General features: G+C 47.1%; 1 protein-coding gene across 5 annotated transcripts in view; it reads right to left on the reverse strand.

Moving 5' to 3' along the window:
• The window catches only part of Cnnm2 (cyclin and CBS domain divalent metal cation transport mediator 2), a 141,967-nt gene that overhangs the window by 27,378 nt on the left and 93,203 nt on the right, over nt 1-21,386 (reverse strand). For 4 of the 5 annotated variants that reach the window (XM_050146256.1, XM_050146245.1, XM_050146266.1 and 1 more), the window contains 3 exons: nt 7,779-7,922; nt 4,182-4,319; nt 2,068-2,237 (listed from right to left, as the gene is read on the reverse strand). In XM_050146256.1, coding sequence (XP_050002213.1) covers nt 2,068-2,237; nt 4,182-4,319; nt 7,779-7,922 — 452 coding nt within the window. Of the gene's footprint in view, nt 1-2,067; nt 2,238-3,929; nt 3,995-4,181; nt 4,320-7,778; nt 7,923-21,386 lie in introns of those variants that run through there. The other variant, XR_007592532.1, reaches the window with a different exon arrangement.

Genomic DNA, 21,386 nt, shown 5'->3' on the forward strand with positions numbered 1-21,386 from the left:
ATATATATGAATGCTTTGTCTCCATGTATGTGCATGCACCAAATGCACACCTGATGTCTGAAGAGATCAGAAGAAGGCATTGATTCCCCAGGGACTGGCATTACAAATGTTTGGGAGCCACCATGTGAGCGCTGGGAACTGAAGCCAGGTCCTCTGTGAAAGCAGCAAGTACTCTAAACCACTGAGCCATCCCTCTAGCCCCCAAATTCCTATAAAGCTTGTTTTAATAATTCATGGTTTGGGGCTTATGAGATGACTCTGTAAAGGCACCTGCTGAGCAAGTCTGGTGGCCAGAATCCTTGACCTCTTGTAAAAGTCAAGGAAGTGGAAGGAGAAGCAAACTCCAAAAGTTATCTTTGGCCAAGGGGTGGTGGCTCACACCTTTAATCTCAGCACTAGGGAGGCAGAGGCAAGTAGATCTCTGTGAGTTCAAAGCCAGCCTGGTCTACAAGAGCTAGTTCCAGGACAGACTCCAAGGGTACAGAGAAAGCCTGTCTTGAAAACAAAACAAGTTGTATTTGACCTCCACATGTGCATCCCTCATCACTAACACACATCGAGACTTTTTTTTTTTTTTTTTTTTTTTTTTTAGGGGAGGCACTGAGACAGAGTTTTCCTGTTACAGCCTTGGCTGTCCTGGAATGCTCTCTGTAGACTAGGCTGGCCTTGAACTCAGAGATACCCCTGCCTCTGCCTTCTGAGTGCTGGGATTAGAAGCATATGCCACCACGACCTGGCAACAATAATTTTCTTTTAAGAACTGACACAAAATTTTAAAAAATCTTTAAGAAATTCTAATTGGACCTGGAAAGATTGCTTAGTGGTTAGGGGCAGGCACTGCTCTTTCTGAGGACCCGAGTGCAGTCCCCAGCTCCCTGATCCACAGCTCACGACCACCGGTAACTCCAGCTCAGGGATTCAACACCCTCACTGCTCTCGCAGGAGACCTGGATTCAGTTCCCAGCTCCCGCATGGTAGCTCACAAGCCCTGCAATCAGTTTCAGATCTGATGCCCTCTTCTGACTTCTGTAGGTGTCAGGCGCACATGTGGTCCACAACATACGTGCAGGTAAAACACTGGCACAAAACAAAAATCATTCTTTAAAAAGGTGTCTGAGACAGCCTATGAGGCGGTGGCTGTAGGAAGATGTCCCAGGAGTCTCTCTTCCTGTCACTCCTCCTAGACACTAGCAGAATCACGTGATAACACACCTTTCTGAGTTCCTTATACCTACGCCGTATAGGAAGCAACTTTCTTTGGTCACTTTAATAACTGGGGTCTTGCTGAGCTCATGCACATTTTAGGGCCTGCCAAGTACTGCGTATGCTCTTCTGACACCTCCACTTCATAAGGTGAAGCATTTACGGAAACTGTTAGTGTCCTTGTACAGAGCGAGCCTAGACTTCTTGGAAAAAGCGACTTGCTCCCGAAGAGGCACACAAGCCCACACATCTAGGGTTTACTCAGGGGAGTCCAAGGCGGTGCCTGCTATAGGCAACTATCACGAGTCCTCAAAGAGGGCCAGCAACAATGGCCTCCCCACCACATTAGTGAGAAGGCACTGGTCACTGTTAATTTCCACTACCTTAGGGGACCATCGTTATTACAGCAGCTCCTAGCAAACAGTCCGGGCAGTAACCGGCAACATAAAGAACAAATGGGTGAGGTTCGTGGTGTTGCCAGGACAGGTACTAAGATATGGTGACAACGGAAGACAGCGTATGGGGGGTCACTGAAAAGATCAAGTCCTAATGAGAGGATGGGGAGAGAACTCAGGGAACCAGAACAGCACCTCTCAAATGCCCGCCAGGACCTGGACAGGGACAGGCACATCACCAACACTTCTAAAGTCAGGAGCGGCATTCCTCACCTGACTCGTGTATTAGACATGAAATGAGTGCATACCTCACATTAGAATCATCACCCAGCAATGTAAGCGGATCAAATGCCCCCTTATAAACACACATATGTAAGCTAAGTGGGCACCCCCCTTGCTACACCAGGCCTCCTCAGAGCAGAACGGATTGGGACTCAGAGAGGGCGAGCAAGCACAGGCGACTCCTGACCTGCAGGATAAGGACGAAGTAGTCTACAGGTTTGTTGCGCTGGTAGAGGTAGCACTCGGGGCTTTTCTTGTTCTTCTCATCATACTTCAGCTCCTGGATGACATTGGGGTGCTTTAGCAGCCTTAGGAGGATCTTCTCTGACATCTGGGATGGGCTAAACGCTTCTACTTCTATAGACATAAACACAACTTGACATTACACTTCAAAGAAGGGCAGTTGAGGTGCTCAGATCGGAAGAACACTTGGAGACAACGATACAACACAGATGAACCAGACTTCCATTTGGTGATCCACTGGGTCAGGTTACCTGGGAGAAATTACAGCAGTGGTATACTCATGTCTGGCCCTTTTAATCTTTCCTTTCCAGCCTGCCATCGGCTTCTGTCTCGTGCGAGTGCCCTACATCTCTGATTGATGGGAATGGGATTCAGTCATCAGCAGACTCCCTCCTTGAGAGCCAGGACACCCTTAAACACAAACCACAACAGCCTGACTGTTCGCCAACAGCCAAGGGAGGAACCACGGTCAGGAAGCATTGAGGGCGGGGCGGGGTTAGTGCCAACGCACAGACCTGGGTCCCACCTCCTGCTCTCCCACACCACTCTCCTGAGAATTCCAGGGACCGCCAGGAGAGAATCAGAATAAAAGCAAGGCCGTGCACACATCAACATGCACTCCGACTGGCCAACAGAGAAGGGAACGGTGCTCGGTACTGACAAAGACAGTTACTTCATTTAAAACAACAAAAAACTCAAAGCGGCTGACTCCAGGGTGCGATCATAAATGTGGACTTCGTGGTCTCTCAGAGGCAGAGTAGGATAACACAGTTTTAAGTGTGGTTCTTCCACAATGAACAACAACAGTACCAGAATAGGAAGAGAATTATAGCAAAATATTGTTTAACTTATTTTTTGAATTAGGTGCTATAAACAAAAGCTACAAATTCTGGATTCACGTTTGTGACTTTTTCATAGTTAAGACAGTACATTGCAGGGAATTTGGAAAATACAGAAAAATTAAGAAAATAAAAGTCCTCTGTAAGTTGACTGCTTAGATAGCCATTCCGAGCAATTTGGTGAGTATTTCTTTCTAGTGCTTTGCCTAGGCACATGTGCCTGCGTACGTATGTGTATGTGTACACACAGAGCCATAAGTGTGGTCATGGCAGACACATACTCCAGTATCTAGGGGGTTTCTACTAAACAGGAAGTCATGGACACTTTCCATGTGTCTGACAGTGGGTGACATCCTGCCACGTGTGGCTGCTGACCTTGTAGGGCACTTGTATAAACACTGCACGTGGTTGAAACTTACTGGCCCATCTTGGAAACAGATGTCTTCTGTAAGCCTCTGGGAGCTTCCAGATTTTTCTCACATTTCCTTGGCCAACAGAGCTCACCCTTCACCTTAGAGGGCCATTTAGGGATGTGAGAGAATTAGTCTCTTAGGTCTTTCAACCTTGACCACTTGGAAGCAGTCAGTGCTGGCTGGACGGTGGCTTTAACCATGTGAACACTTGCCTCTGGATGGGGCCCAATTAACAATCTGACTTGAAGAAGCCACCAAGACATTCAGGCCAAGCTCGTAAAATCTTTCATTTCATCAAAATGGTAAAAGATAAGGATTTAATTCTGCATGTCTGTTTTCTTCTTTGAGTCTTAGCGCCTGCGTTACCACTGGTGTCCAACTGTTCTTCCAAGGCAAGCTGAAGAGAGAATTACTCAACTGTCCAATCAAACAAGGTGGCGCCTGGTTTGCACTGTCAGCCTACTCCGCCAGCGGGCTCGCGCGTGGGGCTGAGCTGGCGGGAGATCACCTGGCCTACCGTACACATGCAGTGTGGCACTAACATTCATCCTTACCTTTCAGACCAATTTTAAGTTACTGGTCCACCCCTGGCAAATGTCTCAGAGGGTTCATGCCGACACTGAACACAGGAGAGGAGAGAATTTAAAGAGAACAAAACAAAACAGAACAAAAACAAAAACAAAAAAACAAAACACAAAGTGGCATTACTTGTCACCCCATTTCCCAGCCCCCACCCCCAGCCCCCCAGTCAGCTTGGTGAGGAAGGCTCCAGGGCCTGCAGATCTCACTGTGATAAGCGCACTTGCCTGTTGCTAGGAAACGGTGCATGGCCAGGAGAAGCTGCGGTGATATTTTAACCTTCATCTCGCTGTCCGTCTGCTTAAAGGCAGAGAAATCTTGCTTTCTTTCACGGTGGGCCACTTTCTTTTTCGTTCTGTTGTCAGCTGAGAGGGGAATGAGGAAAGGAAAAAACAAAATTAGGGCTCTTTCTCGACGAAAGACACAAAACACACTGTTTTGATCTCTCCAGGGACCAGTGGACTGGGCAGAGAGCACAGCCCTGGATCAGCAATGTCACAGCAGGAGACTGGACAGCCTTAGAGAGCACCCACAAGACACGACTGAGCAGACAGGACGAACCCCACAAGCAGCACACAGAATCACATAGCGGCAGACTGGCTTCAAATGCTACCAAAACCACTCCAGGGGAAGAACTGCCACAAGCTACACCTGCGGGAAGCTGTCTGCCTCCCTCATAGAGGGCCTCTCAGTCTCCTCAGTCCCAGGTGAAGACAATAAACACAGAGGAGATTTCTCAAGAAGAACAAGTCTCCTTCCAGGAATGCCCTGCTTCGTTCCTGCCCCAGACTATGAGACGGTCAAGGTCAGGCAACCACGGGGGTGATCCGGGGTGATCCGGGAGGAAAGAACCAGCCTCCTCTGGAAAAGGCCAGAGGGAATACTCAGGCTCCGGCTACTGTTGCCAACTCCACTGCGCTTTTCTGCAAAAGCAGCTGTGGTAACTGAACCCACACAGTCACACTGTACAGAAACTTCACTCTTGTTCATTTCTCCATGTCACAGAGTAATTACTCTTCTGTTGTGTGTTTTTTCCCTCAGTCACCAAACATCATGAAAAGCCATTCTTGCCTTGTTAGGACATAAGAAGCCAGGTGGCAGACATTAATGGGCTGTGGTTTGCCAGGCCCTGATCTAGAAGGGATCTCCTACAAAGCTGGTTTTCTTTGTTTTTGTTCTTTTTTAAAGAATAAAGTGCTGATAAAGAAAAACTCGATGTAACAAGACCCCAGCTGTGTATAACAGCACTTACCTGTAATTTCAGCACTCAGAAGGCTAAGGAAGGAGAATTATATGGTCAAAGCTAGCCTAGGCTATAGTATGAAACTCCATCTCAAACACCACTACTACCCACCTCAAAAGGAGGAGGAAGAAGAGGAGGAGGAGGAGGAGGAGGGGAGGAAAGGAAGAAAGGAAAGAAACAAGAACAATAAATGAAGGACAAGGCCCCAGCTGCTGTCTCTGTCCCCAAGGCTCTGAGTTCTGTTGTTTCTGTCCCCAAGGCTCTGAGTTACCGCCTCTTGTCCAGGGTAAATGTCAATGGCTAGGCCTTCTGTAGGCTTCTACACTTCTACCTCAAGGTATTTTGAAAATCGGAAAGTGTAAATCAATATGAAGCTTAAAAATGATCTCTACTGGCAGCTAGCTGTTATCAGGACTGACCTGTCACCTAGATTGAGATAGCACTAAAGACACAAGCTCAGCATTCCATACCAACAGGTCATGCAACCCTTCTCCATGGAATGGGTCCCCTCACTGGGGGTTTAGTAACATTTAGTAACATTTCCATAAAAATATCTAAGATTTCATAACCATTTATATTGTCTTCCCAGTGGTAAGTGATACCCCAGGGAAAGCAGAATATATAGATATACACTGGATCTGAATGAAGAGAGGCCAGTGACGCGGCTCAGCGGGTAAAGTCCCAAAGTTTAGCAAACTTGAGTTGGAGCTCGGAACCCACGTAAGGCAAGGATAGGAAAGCCACGCCATGTCTGCGCTCTGCGAACTTGATACATGCACTGCTGCACTTCTGGGCTCACTTACGTTGTAAAAGGATGAAAAGAACATGGACAAGCACAGCACTCTCTACTAGGAAGCCTCTGTCTTCCAATATAAAAACATAGACAAGAATGCTATACAGATGTGAAGGGGACAGGACACATTTTTCAGAGACAATTCGTAGCAATTTAAAAGTCTTCCTTTCATTAGGTGCTACAAAACCTTGGCGATTTGAAAATGTGCAATGTTCCCTTGTAAAAAGACTAGACAAAATCACTATACAGAGATAAAAATAATGACATCTTGAAAACTGCGGGCAAATGGATGGATCTAGAAAACATCACACTGAGTGAGGTAACCCACACCCAGGAAGACAAATTTCACATGAACTCACTCATAAGTGGCTTTTAGACATAAAGCAAAGAAAAAACAGCCTACAATTCACAATCCCAGAGAACCTAGACAACAATGAGGACCCTAAGAGAGACAAACATGGATCTAATCTACATGGGAAGTAGAAAAAGACAAGACCTGAGTAAATTGGGAGTGTAGGGATCACGGGAGAGGGTAGAAGGGGAGACGGGAGGAAGAGAAGGGAGTGGAGAAAAATGTACAGCTCAATAAAATAATAAAAGAAACCCACTCTCTTTTTGAGCAAGGCAAGTTTTTCCTGGATGCTGCAGGGCACCAGGATAGCACAAGTCCTATGGTACGGGCTCTGTTTCAAAGCTGAGAGGATACTCAGGGGCCATGTACTCCATGCCTATCCAGGAGCTTTGGGCCCTCCTTGGCATTCTTAACCTTTCAAAGAGCCCCATATGGGGATGGAGAGATGCCTCCGTGATTAAAAGCACTGGCTGCTCTTCCAGAGGACCCAGGTTCAATTCCCAGCACCAACATGGCAGCTCACAACCATCTGTAGCTCCAGTCCCAGATGGTCTGATGCCCTCTTCTGGTATTCTTGGATACTGCGTGCCTGGATACATGTGTGCAGGTATATACAAAAGAAACAAATTTTAAAAAGGAAAAGCCTCATATGATAAAAGTGGGGCTGAGGGCGGAGCCTGAAGATCCCTGGTGCAGGGAGCGCATTGTACATACACACCAATGAGACAAGCTGCAGGTCCAATACTCGGGGCAAATTCACACCTGCGTCTGCCCCCGCCCGACCTAAATACTTACCATTCCCACCTGCCCTTCAAAAGAAGGCTATGAAGGCAAACAAGAAATCTATATTCTCCATGTGTAGGGGGGTAGGCACCTGTGCATGCATCTGTGGAGGGCAGAGGTCAACACTTGAATGCCGCCTGTCTTATTTATTATCTTGGAAAAGGGATATCTTACTGACCCTACAGCTCATCAACTGGCTTGAGGAGTCACCTCCCCCATAACACTATTTTTGAGTCTCTGGCTTCCAGCACTGAATCACTGGTGTACAACCACCCCCAGCTTTTCTGTGGGTGCTCACGTTTGCACAGCCCTCATCCCACCACAAATTTAGTTGAAAGCACTTTGCCTAGCTGTGTAACATAAACCAGCATAGATGGATGTACTAGTGTCTGAAAGCCGAAAGCAGTTTCTGTCTCGGGTGTGGACTCACGGCCAGGAGAAGATGCCTCCGGAAGAGAAACCCCACTCAATGCCACTCAATCTGCCTCTTCTTCCACTTTGGTAAAAGCGCTAGGCGACGCTAAGAGGCAGCACGAACTGGCACACAAACAGAGGGCCCAACACTGGGGAGTGTGTAAACAGCAGCGGGCAGCAGCAAAGGTCACACACACACACACACACACACACACACACACACACACACAGTTACTTACTGTACAGGTCTGTCTCATCCAAGATTTCAGATTTGATGATTTCTTCAATCACATCTTCCAAGGTGACAATTCCCAGAACTTCATAAAACGGGTCCCCTTCACCCTCATTGTTCACTCGCTGCACAATGGCCAGGTGAGATTTACCTTTAAAGACAGAAGACAAAGTTGCAGAGGTCACTTTACAGTCCTTAGCAGGCTCCTTAGACACCTTAGAAATGGCCGCAAACATTTCTTCTCTTTCTGTGCGGGGAGCAATCTTGGGCCTTGTTTGCTCCACCATTCTTCCAGGTCAAACCAGTTGTCTTTCTCATCACTCCCCACATTATTTTTTTTTTTTTGGCCTCAGGTATTTATTTATTTATTTATTAAAGATTTCTGTCTCTTCCCCGCCGCCGCCTCCCATTTCCCTCCCTCTCCCCCAATCAAGTGCCCCTCCCTCGTCAGCCCAAAGAGCAATAAGGGTTCCCTGCCCTGTGGGAAGTCCAAGGACCACCCCCACCTCCATCCAGGTCTAGTAAGGTGAGCATCCAAACTGCTTAGGCTCCCACAAAGCCAGTACATGCAGTAGGCTCAAAAACCCATTGCCATTGTTCTTGAGTTCTCAGTAGTCCTCATTGTCCGCTATGTTCAGCGAGTCCGGTTTTATCCCAGGCTTTTTCAGACCCAGGCCAGCTGGCCTTGGTGAGTTCCCGATAGAACATCCCCATTGTCTCAGTGTGTGGGTGCACCCCTAGAGGTCCTGAGTTCCTTGCTCATGCTCTCTCTCCTTCTGCTCCTGATTTTCCCCACATTATTTTTGACACAGTTTCTAGCTGATTCTCCAGGTTGGCTGACCAGTGATGGACCCTGGACCCTTCCTCCTGCCTCCACCTTCCCAGCTGGAGTTAGAAAGCACACATTGCTGCACCTGGCGTTCTCTTTCATTTGCATGTGTACATATGTATGGTATGTGTATGTGCACCTGCTTGCATGTGTGTGGGCTCATATGTGTGTGGAGACCTGAAGCTGGCATCAGGTAGCCTCTCCCATCGCTCTTCACTTTACTGTGGCAAGGTCTCCCACTAAGGCCTGACCTCACAGAATCTGGCTCAGCTAGACAGCCAGCTTACCCCAGGGTTCCTGTCTCTGCCTCTGGAAGTCACCACGCCTGCCCAACTTTTAGATAAGCTCTGAGGATCTGAACTCCAGTCTTCATGATGATGTGGCAAACACTTCCTCTGCTCGGCCATCTCCCTATCCCTCGTGCTTTTTATATGGGTGCTGTGGGTTCAAACTCAGACGCCAGTGTTTGTGTGGAGCTATCTTCTACAGCCCCTGGAAGCATTTTTAAAATCAGATAATTATAAAAGTCTGTTTCAGCATTTTTAACATGTGTCAGTCTGACAACCAAACGGACGAGGCTTCCTGAGCCATTAACACAGGGATAAATTGTCCACGGGCTGCCTCGTACCTAGCTCTTTGCTTCCTAATGGAAGAGGCTTAGATACCATCAGCTCTTTCTCTGTGACACATTGACAGTTCTCTCAAAAGGAGCGAGAACACTATGGATCTCCAGGGAGGTCCAAAACAAGACCCTTGAGGCAGTGCTGTGTCCCCCAAGTTCTAAGATGTGAATGGCCTTCTCCACGGTGCTGATTCTGGAGCACAGTGCAAAGAGCCCACTCATCTCAGAATGCCACCACAGAAACAACAGCCATCACCACCCATCGGCACCACCCACAGTAGGAGGGAGACCCCGTCTCCAAGAACGTCCTCACCACAGCAGTACGAAGTAGATCCTTACACCAAAAGTGGGACCTGAGACACACAGTGCAGTCTAATGTAACAACCGCTGTCTTGAGAGAAAGGCAATTATGGGGCTTGCTGTGAGCTGCCTTCAACACACTTCACCTTTGTGGTGCTGGGAAGGAACCCATGACCTCAGACATGCCAGGCGAAGGCTTTACCACTGAGCATGCGTCCACCCAGGCCATGTGGACAGAATGATGGCACCAAACTGCAGCTTAGACAAGGGTCTCTCGTAGACACTGTGAAGGGTATCAACAGAGTGGACTTATTTTGTCAAGAAAAGTCATGGGAAGAATTTGATGTTAATGATTTAAAAAATTGTAAATTCAGTAGAAAATTATAATTCTAAGAAACTCACATCCATCGTCATGACTTTTGTTGTTGTTGTTTGTTTGTTTGTTTGTTTGTTTCAAGACAGGGTTTCTCTGTGTTACAGCTCTGGCTGTCTTGGAACTCACTTTGTAGACCAGGCTGGCCTCGAACTCAGAGATCCGCCTGCCTCTGCCTTCCAAGTGCTGGGATTAAAGTCATGCACCACCACCACAAGGCTCACCATCATGACTTTGATAGCTTCTTAGTAAAGGCTTTTGTGTACAATAAGTATGTGTATACATGTGCGTACGAGATATGAGTGTGGCTGAGGAGGCCAAATGTGTCTTCTTCATTGATACTTTCCTACTGTTTGAGACGGGTCTCACTGAGCCTGAAGCTCACCAACTGGCTAGACTACTGGCCTGTCAGCCCTTAGAGCAGGGCTGGTATTACAGGCATGTACTGCCATGCCCTGCTTCCTAGGTGAGCGCTGGAGATCCAGGTCCAGGGCTTCATCATCTCCCAACAAGCATTTTAGCCAGCAGGCCATTTCCTGAGTCATTCAGTAAATGCTTCTTTGATGAGCTGGATGGTCACAGTAATGAATGCAACCTTTAAAATAGTGAGCAATCTTTTAAAAGATTTATTTTAAAAGACCTATAAAATTGGGTGAGCCAATTCTTTTTAGATTATGTTTTTATTTTATGTATTGGATGCTTTGCCTGCATGTATGTCTGTGTATCGTATATGCCTGGTACCCATGAAGGTCAGAAAAGGATGTTGGGCCCCTGGGACTGGAGCTGTGAGTCACCACTGTGGGAACTGAACTCCAGGTGGGTCCTCTGGAAGAGCAGCCAGTGTTCTTAACTGCTAAGCCATTTCTCCAGCCCTGCTCATTTTTCTGACTATGGCAATAATGTGACAATTATGCATGGATAAAAAAAATCCTGAGAATAAAGCAATGGATCTTTAAAATTTTTAATTTTAAATCATGTGTATATGAGGTTAATTTATGTGGGTCCATGCATGTGAGTGCAGGTGCCTGTGGAAACCAGAAGGAGACATCAGAACCCCTAGAGTTACAGGCAGGTTGTGCAGCCAACAAGGGTGCCAGGAAGTGACGTGGAGTCCTCTAGAAGAACATGGTATGCTCGTTACTACTCAACCATCATCTTCCTGGCCCCACAACAGACTTTAGACAGAAACATCAACAGATGAGTAAGGACCGAGGTAGGTGGAATGCCACAAACAAAAAGCAACCTAGGGCCACTGAGGTGGCTCAGCAGCTACAAATGCTTGCCATACAAGTACCGTGGTAGAGAGAACTGGTTTCTCTGACCTCTACACATGCACGCACACACCTGCGCTTTCTCCCTGCACACACGTGCAAGTACAAATAAAATTTAAACAAACCAAAACCAAAATAGGAAACAACTTTGGACTTACAGAAAAGTCACAAATCCCCTACAGAGAATTCCTAGACTCTTCCTGGGCTCCCCACTGTCACGCCTTGCATTGTCATGGCACCGCTGTCAAACTAAGACACTGCCACCGACTGTCTCAACTCCAGACTCTTTGTTTGGACTGCAATGATTTTTCTAAAAAACATCTTTTTTCTTCTTCACTGTCCAGCACCCCACTGTCCAACTTGCCATGGCTCCCCAGTCTCCTACGGCCTACAGCACCCACAGCAGCTGCTTAGTCTGTCTCATGACTTCGAGCACCTTGAGGCTCGCTGCTCAGATCCCTCCAGGCAGCAGTCCTATCCCACCTCCCAGAGAGGCACAAGTCGGCTCTGTGTGGACTGGCTGCAGAGGGGATATTCCTCCTCTAATACAGTCCTCAAAATTCTGCAGATTCCAAGCAAAAGAGTGTGACTGGCAGAGCATCCAAAGTCCATCGGCAGGACTTCAGGTCTACGGCGTGGACAACCTGGAAGAAACTTCTGCTGGGCAGGGGGTCATGTGCGTGCCCTTTAATCCCAGCACTCAGGGGAATCTCTGTGAGTTTAAAGCCAGCTTGGTCTAACAAAGCAAGCTTTAGGACAGCCAAGGCTGAATAGAGACCTTGTCTCCAAAGAGAAGAAATAAAACACTTGCTGGGCTACTAGGAAGCGGCTCCGTCGATGAAGGGCCTACCCCACCAGCACGGGGATCAGAACATGGATCCAGAACCCACGGCTCTGTCGATGAAGGGCCTACCCCACCAGCACGGGGATCAGAACATGGATCCAGAACCCACGGCTCCGTCGATGAAGGGCCTACCCCACCAGCACGGGGATCAGAACGTGGATCTCGCACGTGTCTGCAGTGCTGTTTGGGGCAGCAGAGACAGGCAGGCCCCTACACTCACTGGCTTCCTGGTCTGGGGAACTGACAAGCTTGAGGACCATGAGACTATATATGTAAACTGATTGAAGAAAGAGACCCAAAGTCTACCTCTGGCCTCCACACAGACAAACACATACACTAACAAGTACATACAGCACACACAAACCCCACGCTCAGCAAAATGGAGTTTGGGTGTAATGTCGAGTATTTCCCAAATACTTTCTGTGCTCATATACTCCAGCAGACGCAGCACTGCCGAGTGAAGGCAGAAGAACGAGTCCAGATCCTCACACCCAGCTGGACTCGTAACAGACACAAGAACATCTGAATATGACATCATTCCTAGTTTTCTGTTTTGGGAAACAGCTATATTAAAAAAAATGTGATTATGTTAACACACAATAAAGGATTTATTACTGGCCTTTAAAATGGCTTGACAGGTAAATGTTTTAAGTTTCATGGTTTTAAATTCGCATACAATAACTATTAAAAGTTATAATCCATATAACAGAAGTTTAATTGTTTTTTTCTTTTTTTTTTTTGAGACAGGGTTTCTTGGTATAGCTTTGGGGCATGTCTTGGAACTAGCTCTCGTAGACCAGGCTGGCGTCGAACTCACAGAGATCCGCCTGCCTCTGCCTCCAGAGCAGGGATTAAAGGTGTGTGCCACTACCGCCAGGCTAATGTTTTTTTTAATTAGTTATTTGTGTGTGTATGTGTGTGTATGTATGTGTATGTGTGTGTGTATGCGTGTATGTGTGTGTGCATGTGTGTGTGTGCTGCAGGCGAGTCAGAAGACAGCCTTTGTGGGTCTGGAGTCAGTGCTCCTCTGCTTTCTGCTGGGTTCCAGGAGCTGACCTCAGGAAGGCAGGCTTTCCAGCAAGTGCCTTTATCTGCTGAGTCACCTCTCTGGCCCTTTATGAATCAAAAGGATCTGTTAAACTCAACAAATTAAAAGGACCACGTGGCAGTGCCTGGTGTTGCTACTCTAAAGGACGGGTGAGGGAAGAACGCGGGCTCCCAGGTTCAACAGTCTTGGATTTGAACTCCAGCACTGCCTGCTCCCCACCCCCACATCAGGAGTTGATAACCACACACACAAGTATTTCTGAGTCTCCTTATCTCTCAAACCAGGCTGTGGTAACCGCTCCTGCGCAGGGCTGGTAGGAAGGCTGATACCCTGCACAGTGGTGCCCACAGTCCACTGGGGTAACTCACTGTTAACGGTAACTCGTCTGCCCAAGTCTAAGGCACCATCAACTTATTTCCAGCTTAATGCAAAGAAGAGAATCCAAGTCAAACACAGAGTGACTAAGAGATAGGTTTCAATTTCAGAATAGTCTTTTAAAACACAAAAAGACATTTCTCAAACAAAATATTGGTTTTCTCAAAGCATCTAAAATAAAATGATAAAGGAGGTAGATATAAACATGACATGAAAACTTCAAAATCAGTTAACGTTTTGCATAACTTTTAGAAAATGACAAGGAGAGCTTTAATTTAACATAAGGCTAGGCGACCTTCTGAACTGGGTAGGCTCACCTAATCTCAACCAGCCAGCCATACTACGAACAGTCCCTGGGGACCCGCTGGCTCAGGCTCCCAGTACTCAGAAGTGGCCCTGGCTCTGCAGGATGGCTGGCCCCGTTGCACCCACAAACCCATGCCTCTACCCTGCTAATGGCCGAAATTTGTGTTGTGTCTGCAAGTCTAGAAATTTGTGTTGTTCGACAATTAGGTAGTCTGACAGTTTTGTCCCTAGCAAGCTCACATTCAAAGAAAGGAGGAAACTTTGGAGAAACTAAGGAGCCACCGACACAAACCAAGCAGGAAGCCAAGTCCACTCTGGCCTAGCCAGTAGGCCAGTAGGTTTCTCACATCTGCCTTCCCAAGGACCCAGCATAAGCAGTTAAAAATTCTTGGTGAATGCTGTCTGTCGAAAGTTAAATTCTTTTGCTATTCCCAGCTTGTGATCATTTAAAAGGAATTTTCCAAAGCAAGGTCTAATATTAGACTCAAAATGAACTTTCCATTCCACTGAGGCGCTACGTTCAGCAAAGCAACTACTGCATAATCAGATTGTCTCGGAGCGACTCGTTTACATGCATATGGACATACTTGAAATACCAGCCCTGGAGCACACGGATCTGATCTGGGAAGGGCCTTACTCCACGAGAAGCCATTTTTGTGAATTAGGCTTCTTGGACTGAAAATGAAGTTTTCCTCCAAGCCCCTCACAACCACTTGCACCCTCACCTCTAACTTGTAAGCTTTGGCCCTGCCCCATAGTCAGGCTCTCTTAGCTCTGGAACTCCTGGGGAGAAGTCCTGTTTCCTGAGCCCACTTCCCGGTGTGCAGCTCAAAGGGGGCATTTGGGGTTCTCTGGGGACTGTCATTGGAGGACCTGCCTCACCCACCCCTCACTGTAGGAGTTTGAGTCTTTAGGCTTCACCTGGAGATAAAAGACAAAGGCAAATAACTTTCTAAGAAAGAAAACTGGAAAAGTCAACTTTTCTTTTCATTTGAGAGGTCTCCTTCCATAGCTTGGACTGACTTCAAACTTACGGCAATCCTCCTGCCTCGGCTGCAGGGTTGGAGGAGTTAAGTGGAAATGGAAAGCAGAAAAGCAACATAAAGGTCTGCAAACGGGGTGTGCGGTGGTGTGGACCTATGACACCAGCACCTGGAAGAGGAGGCAAGAGGCGCAGGGTCAGAGGTTAGCCTTCCTTAGCTACACGACAAGTTCTTTACCAGCTTCAAGCACATGAGCCCGTGTCTCAAAGAGTCAATAACCTAAACATGAGGGAAAGATTAAAAATGAATAAATCTAACTTATAAAAAGTAGAAATACAGGTGAGTAGGCTCAGTGGAGAAAGTACTTGGCACCAAGCCTGACACTACTCAGTGTCCCCTCCACAATAAGCAAAAAATAAAATAAAATATACAGAAATCAACAAAATGTGCAGTTTTCAGTCTCAGACAATGCTAAGACTTTTAAATATGCACAGAGGTTTAAAAACTAAATGAATCATTTATAAAATAAAGCACAGGGCCAGGTATAAGGCTCACTTGGTAGAATGCTCGACTGGCTTCAGACTCTGGCACAGCCCAGAGCAGGATGGGGTGGTGCACACTGAAGCCCTAACACTGAGGAGGTGCAAGCAGGAGATCACACGTGCACAATCACCTTCTGTTACATACAGAGCTGCAGGTTAGCCTGGGCTACACAGGCACACACAAAAATGCATGAATTGCTGGCATGAGGCTTGGGCAGGGCCTTCTTCAGCGCAGCTACAACGTGTTTCAGTATTGTGGTTACTTTCAACTGTTCTGTATTTAAATCCCTAACCCCTGGCTTCCTAGCTGGGTGCTTAAATGGGACCACAAAGTGGGGTGAAAGAGAAAAATCTAAGTTCAGAGTGCAAGGCTTTCTGGTTGCAGCCATGCTGGATTCAGAATTGTGACATGATTACGAAGTCACCAGCTGGATGGTTCCCCAACTACATGTACTTAAGACAGAGCCTTGTACAGGTGGAACTTAAGAACCAAGTCTTCACGTGAGGTAGGACCAGGTAGTTCATACAAAGTAGAGCAAGGATCAGATTTCTCCTCCATATCAAAATGTCTTATTTATGTTTTTCTCTGTGGCTGGTAAGTCGGCCCAGAATGCCATGGGGTCACCACACCAACATGCTGGGGTTGAGTCTTTCTCTGTTCTGCCAGCCAGCTCCCAAGTAATAACATGAGAATTATTATTATTTATGAAAGTTTGGCCTTAGTTTAGGCTTGTCCCACTAGCTCTTATAGCTTAAATAAACCTATTTATTTAAATTAACCTATGTTCACTATGTGGCTTTTCACCTCCCTTTCATTCTGCATGTCCTACTCCCTGTCTGGCTGGTATCTATCTCTCTTGCACCTCAATAACTCCTCCTACTTCCTCTCTCTGCCCAGAAGTCCTGCCTATACCTCCTGCCTAGCTATTGGTCATTCAGTTCTTTATTAAACCAATCACAGCACTGCATTTTCACAGTGTGCAAATACCCCACAACAGTTGGGCCAAATATTTGGTGTCAGATACCATCTGTATTTTGATCATCAGTGGATGTCAATACCCAGCAGGATTAGGCTGACAGGAGTATGTGTCACCCGCTGCCTGATGAAAAGACAAACGCCTTTGCTCTCCTTGCTGGCAGTGACGTGAAATTCAGCAGTAGACAAACTGAAACGGTTGGGGAAGGGAGCCAAGGGGGTGGATGAAGTAGATGAAGTTAGGAACAAGCACACACAGCTGTACTAATAAAAAAATGACATCCAGTAGTCAAAAAGCCCTAATGATCTGAGCACGAGGCAAGGGGAGCCTGTGGAGTCTTCAGACATGACTCAGGGCGGAAGTAAATAAACAGGCAATTCTGTAAAGAGAGAGGAGTCGGAATTTCAGATTCGCCATTACTGCTGCTCCGCACAGCTCCAGGGGGCACCATCAGCGTGGGACGTCATCACTCCCTGGCTCACCAAGGACAGAGCAAATGAAATGCTTGGCAGGCCTCCTAACAAAGCTACAGTAGGAACTCAACAAACAGGAATCAATAAAGTTCCCAAGAGGCAGCTCTATGGGACTAATGAAGAAAGAAATGAGTGTTCTCCAAGCCCGAGCTCTGGTTCCAAATAACTAATATTCTGAGATGGGAAATAGAACTTAATGGCTGGAGTTACGATCTCCAAGGAAACTAGACCATGTTAGTTAAGAAATCAACACACTTTAAATATCCTGAGAAGTGGGTTTAATCTGACTTAGAACAAATGAGCAGAGTGAGCAGCTGAGAGCTTCCTAGAACATCACATATGGGTCGTAAAACACTCTAAGTACCAAGGGCTCAACAGCCACACCAGCTCACTTATTCATTCAACAGATTGAACTCAATAAATGTCCAGGCTCACTTCACAGGAAACAGAACAAAGCTTTGGCTCTCAAGGAACGTTCTAGCAGAAAGGCAGACACTAAGAGAAACATAGAGAGGCACAAGGGATTGGGCTTGATGTGTTGTGAGGAGGGAAAAGGTGTGTGTGGGGGTCACATTTAATATGGCATGCATGAGGAAGGCCTTCCTGCCAAGCAAAACTGAGGGACACGAAGGAGCCAAGCAAGTAGACGTGCTCGGTAGTATGTGGGTAGAGGAACAGCAGAGGCCCAGGCGGGAAGAGACAAGGCCAGTGTGGAACGGAACCAGCACAGGAAGGAGTTAATGGGCAGATAGGGCAACACAGTCTGTGCACAAATCAGATGGCTGCCTTCACAGTCCACTTGACTGACTTAGTACCATCAGCTGGGAGGTGATGCACTCCTTCAGTCCCAACCCTCAGGAGGCAGAGGCAGGTGAATCTCTCTGAGTTTAGGGCCAGCCTGGTCTAAAGAGCAAGTTCCAAGACAGCCAGGGCTACACTGAGAAGTCCTGTCTTAAACCCCCCCCCCCACACACACACAAAAGGGGGGAAAACCCACAAATCACTTGGAGATACGCTCTAAGCTGGTCTGTGACAGTTTCCAGGGAGGTTTCACTGAGGGAGGGAAGCCCATTCCACTGGCTAGGGTTTTATGCTGTATATAGAGTCTGTGTGTGTATGTGTGCACATGCGTGTGTGTGTATGAGCGCACATGTGTGTGTGCGTGCATGTATGCATGTGTTTGTGTGTGTGCGTGTGTGTGTGTGTGTGTGTGTGTGCGCGTGTGCGTGTGTGTGCATGTGTATGCGCAGGCTGAGCACCAGCTTCATTGCTCTCTGCATCTGGAATGTAAACACAGTGTGACCCGCCACCTCACACTCCACTGCCATGTCTTCCCTGCCAGGAGGCACCCTCAAACCACAAACTAGAACCAACCCTTCTTAAGCTGTGCTTTGCCAGTATCTGATCCCAGCAGTGAGAGAAGCTAGCACACCGCTGTAGCACAAGTTCTAGTTGTTCTTAATCAAAACCTGGAGTCAGATATTAGAGGCGAAAGCTGAGAGGTCAGAGAAGCAGAGCAATCCGCCACTAGAGAGACCGGTTACCTCTACTGAATCCTCAGACCAAGAGGGCAACACTGTCCTCAGATTGCTTCAGACTGCAATGACCCTTATATTCCTCTCTCCACCCAGCCAAAGTGCTCCTGTCTCCACCTCCCTAGTGCTGGGATTAAAGGCGTGGATCCCAAGTACTGGAATCACCTTTGTGTGAGGTCTGTTCCTCTTATTGACTGAATCAATTTCATGTAGTCCATGGTGGCCTTGAACTCACAGAGATGCCTGTGTCTGCCTCTGTCTCCAGAGTGCTGGGATTAAATATGTGAGCCACAATCACCTGGCCTCTAGTGGCTTTAGCTCTGCGCTCTGATCTTCCAAGCAAGCTTTATTTGTTAAAATACAAACAAAATATCACTCCACACCATGATACAGACTCCAGCTTTTACTCTGGGATAGCGTGTCACTGGATGGTTCTGAGCAGAACAGGGCTGTGATCTATGTGGCGTTTTAAGGGTCGTCCCGGCTACTGTGTTGACAGTCCTGAGCAGCTAGGGAAAAAGAGCAATAGGGCAGGGTGGGAACAGCGAGGCCAGAGAGGAGGTTGCTTCATGCTCCAAGTAAGACAGAGATGGGGGCGTGGACGGGACGGTAGTAATGGTGTTGTAGGCTTGAGTGTACTCTTCTTGACTGCTCACAGAAGAGCCAGAGACTTGACCGCATCAGTACCTACCTGGCTTCCTAATGCTGTGACCCTTTAATACATACAGTTCCTCATGCTGTGGTGACGCAACCATGAAATTATTTTCATTGCTATCTCATAACTGTAATTTTGCTGCTGTTATGAATCATAATGTAACTATTTGTGTTTTCCAGTGATCTTAGACGAACCCTGTGAAAGGACCCCCAAAGGGGTTGTGACTCACAGGTTGAGAACCACTCATCTCGTCTGTGGTACATTCTCTACACTGAACAGGAAAGCCGAGGCCAGCAAGCTCACTGCCTTGATGCAAGCTTGCCCTACCACGCAGCACCTGGACTCTGGGATGCCTTGGCTCTCGAGCGGTGTCGCTCTTGACAGAAGAAAGAAATGGGCCCTTTTCTCACTCATTCCCCCCCTCAGCCGACAGATGCAGAAACCCAGAGAAAAACGCTCCATCACAAGTCATACAACTCATATGAGAAGCAACTTTTTCATGAATTTTCTAGCAAACGCACAGGTAAGCTTACACGTGCCTTATAGATCTACTGTCTGCTGTGGTGATTGATCTGCTATCACAGTAAGAGCTACAGGGACTCAACTTATCAAAGAGAAGTAACGTGATTGAATTTCATTTAGGGAGTTAGCACCTAGCTATTTCTGTACTCCTCAACGCTGAAGTAAAACTAAAACGGCAAACTTCATGGTTCTTTCCTTAAGTGCTTATTCTACCTTACTGTCCCCACTAGAACTAAGTACATTTTTTCCAATTGAATTTTCCCACCATAAAGTAACCAGAAAAATGTGACCCAGATCTTAAAATAGTGCTCCATAAACAATGTGTGCGTGTATATATAGAAGCACTTGCTGTATATAGAAGTCACTGGGTCTAAAGGATGAGAGCTGCCACTATTCTAGGACACAAGAGTCCTGACCTTTACCAAAAGCATTACTAGTTCCAAAAATCCCAAGGCTGATGAGTAAGTGGCCATCGGAACCTCTTCGTGGGGCCACGCCTCCACACAAGCTCCAGTGACCTACCCCAGAGAGGCCTGAGCCTGAGGACATCGGCTTACGTGACACAGACATGACTTCTTGATAAGACCACGCAGTTGTTAGAAATCTGAATTATCTGCTAATGCAGATAGGTGTGGGCTGATAGGGGAGCGGCACGTTTCTCAAGGGGTTGGCTTCTTCCTACCCTTTAGTTACTGGAGCAACTCTGAGGGCAGGTCAGGGCAGTGGCTACTGACTAGGTAAGCATGCCCTATGGGACACACATTCATGTATGCATCTATGGACATGGTTAGAAGCAGGGGCTAGGCCCCATCAGCAGTGCACATCCTCTGATTGAATTCTTAGCACCTTGTGGGAAAACAGACAAAAAAAAAATCAAAGAGAAACAGAGTAGTCTTCTCCCCCAATGGCTGAGTAGTCTTAGGTGCAGCACACGGCACACCGTGGGCAACTTTGAGTGCCCTGGCATCGTAGCCAGTACCTGCCCTCAGACACACACACACACACACACACACACACACACACACACACTGCAGCCTCTCAAATGGTCTCAAAGTTCCATCCACTTTTCCTAAGCACCATTTCCTAACTTTGGAGCACAGCATGGGCCCCTCCTCCCTGTTCTTCAGCCTAGAATCTTACAGCCCTAAAATTACTAGGGAAATGGAAAATGCCATCCCATCCCAAGTATCTTTTCTGTATATGTGTGGTGCTGGAGACTGACCCAGCTTCACTCATGCCGAGAGCATTCTGCCATGAAACTCCACCCCAGGCCTGAGATGTAAGACAACGTTTGAAAGAGTTGGTTGTAGACTTCTAAAAATGCTTTCCAGATGTGCAGTTGCGTTTCGCTTCTCTCTGACGGGTTCTACAACATAAGACCATTAGCATTGTGTGCTGAGAAAAACTAATACCGGGCTAGCACAGTTTACAGTCCTATCAGCAGGGATCCGGGGAGGAGCTGCTCCCATAAGGATGTCAGTGTTTCTATAGCACAGTCTTGAAGTGCACCAGAATCTCACATACTGCATGGTACACACACCTGCGTGCAAATACTTAGTGTGCAGGTAACTCTACAAACTACAAAGTTACTGAAATCTCTTGGACATTTTGGGGGGGGGGGGGAGGTCATTTCGAGACAGAATCACAACTAGCTCTCCCAACCGCCAAACTTACTATGTTGCCAAGGATGATCCAGAACTCCTGATCCTCCCTGTCTGTACCTCCCAAGCCCTGGGATTACAGGTGTATGCCACCATGCTACTTGCTATGTGTCTCAAGGTTCTTGTGTCTTACACAAGAAATGAGCGTATCCAAATGGGCAAAGTTGCAAGAAAACTTCACTGAGAGTTGAAGCAATGGTGCAGATCAGAAACAAGCATGCCGTCAAAGACAGCAGCTCATGTGAGGGCTCACTCAAGGGGCCTGACTATCGTCTGGGGCTTCCTTTTATATATATATA

Source organism: Alexandromys fortis, unplaced genomic scaffold (genome assembly GCF_014885135.2).
Source record: "Alexandromys fortis isolate MF-2015 unplaced genomic scaffold, M_Fortis_MF-2015_v1.1 scaffold_16, whole genome shotgun sequence".
Lineage (NCBI taxonomy): Eukaryota > Metazoa > Chordata > Mammalia > Rodentia > Cricetidae > Alexandromys > Alexandromys fortis.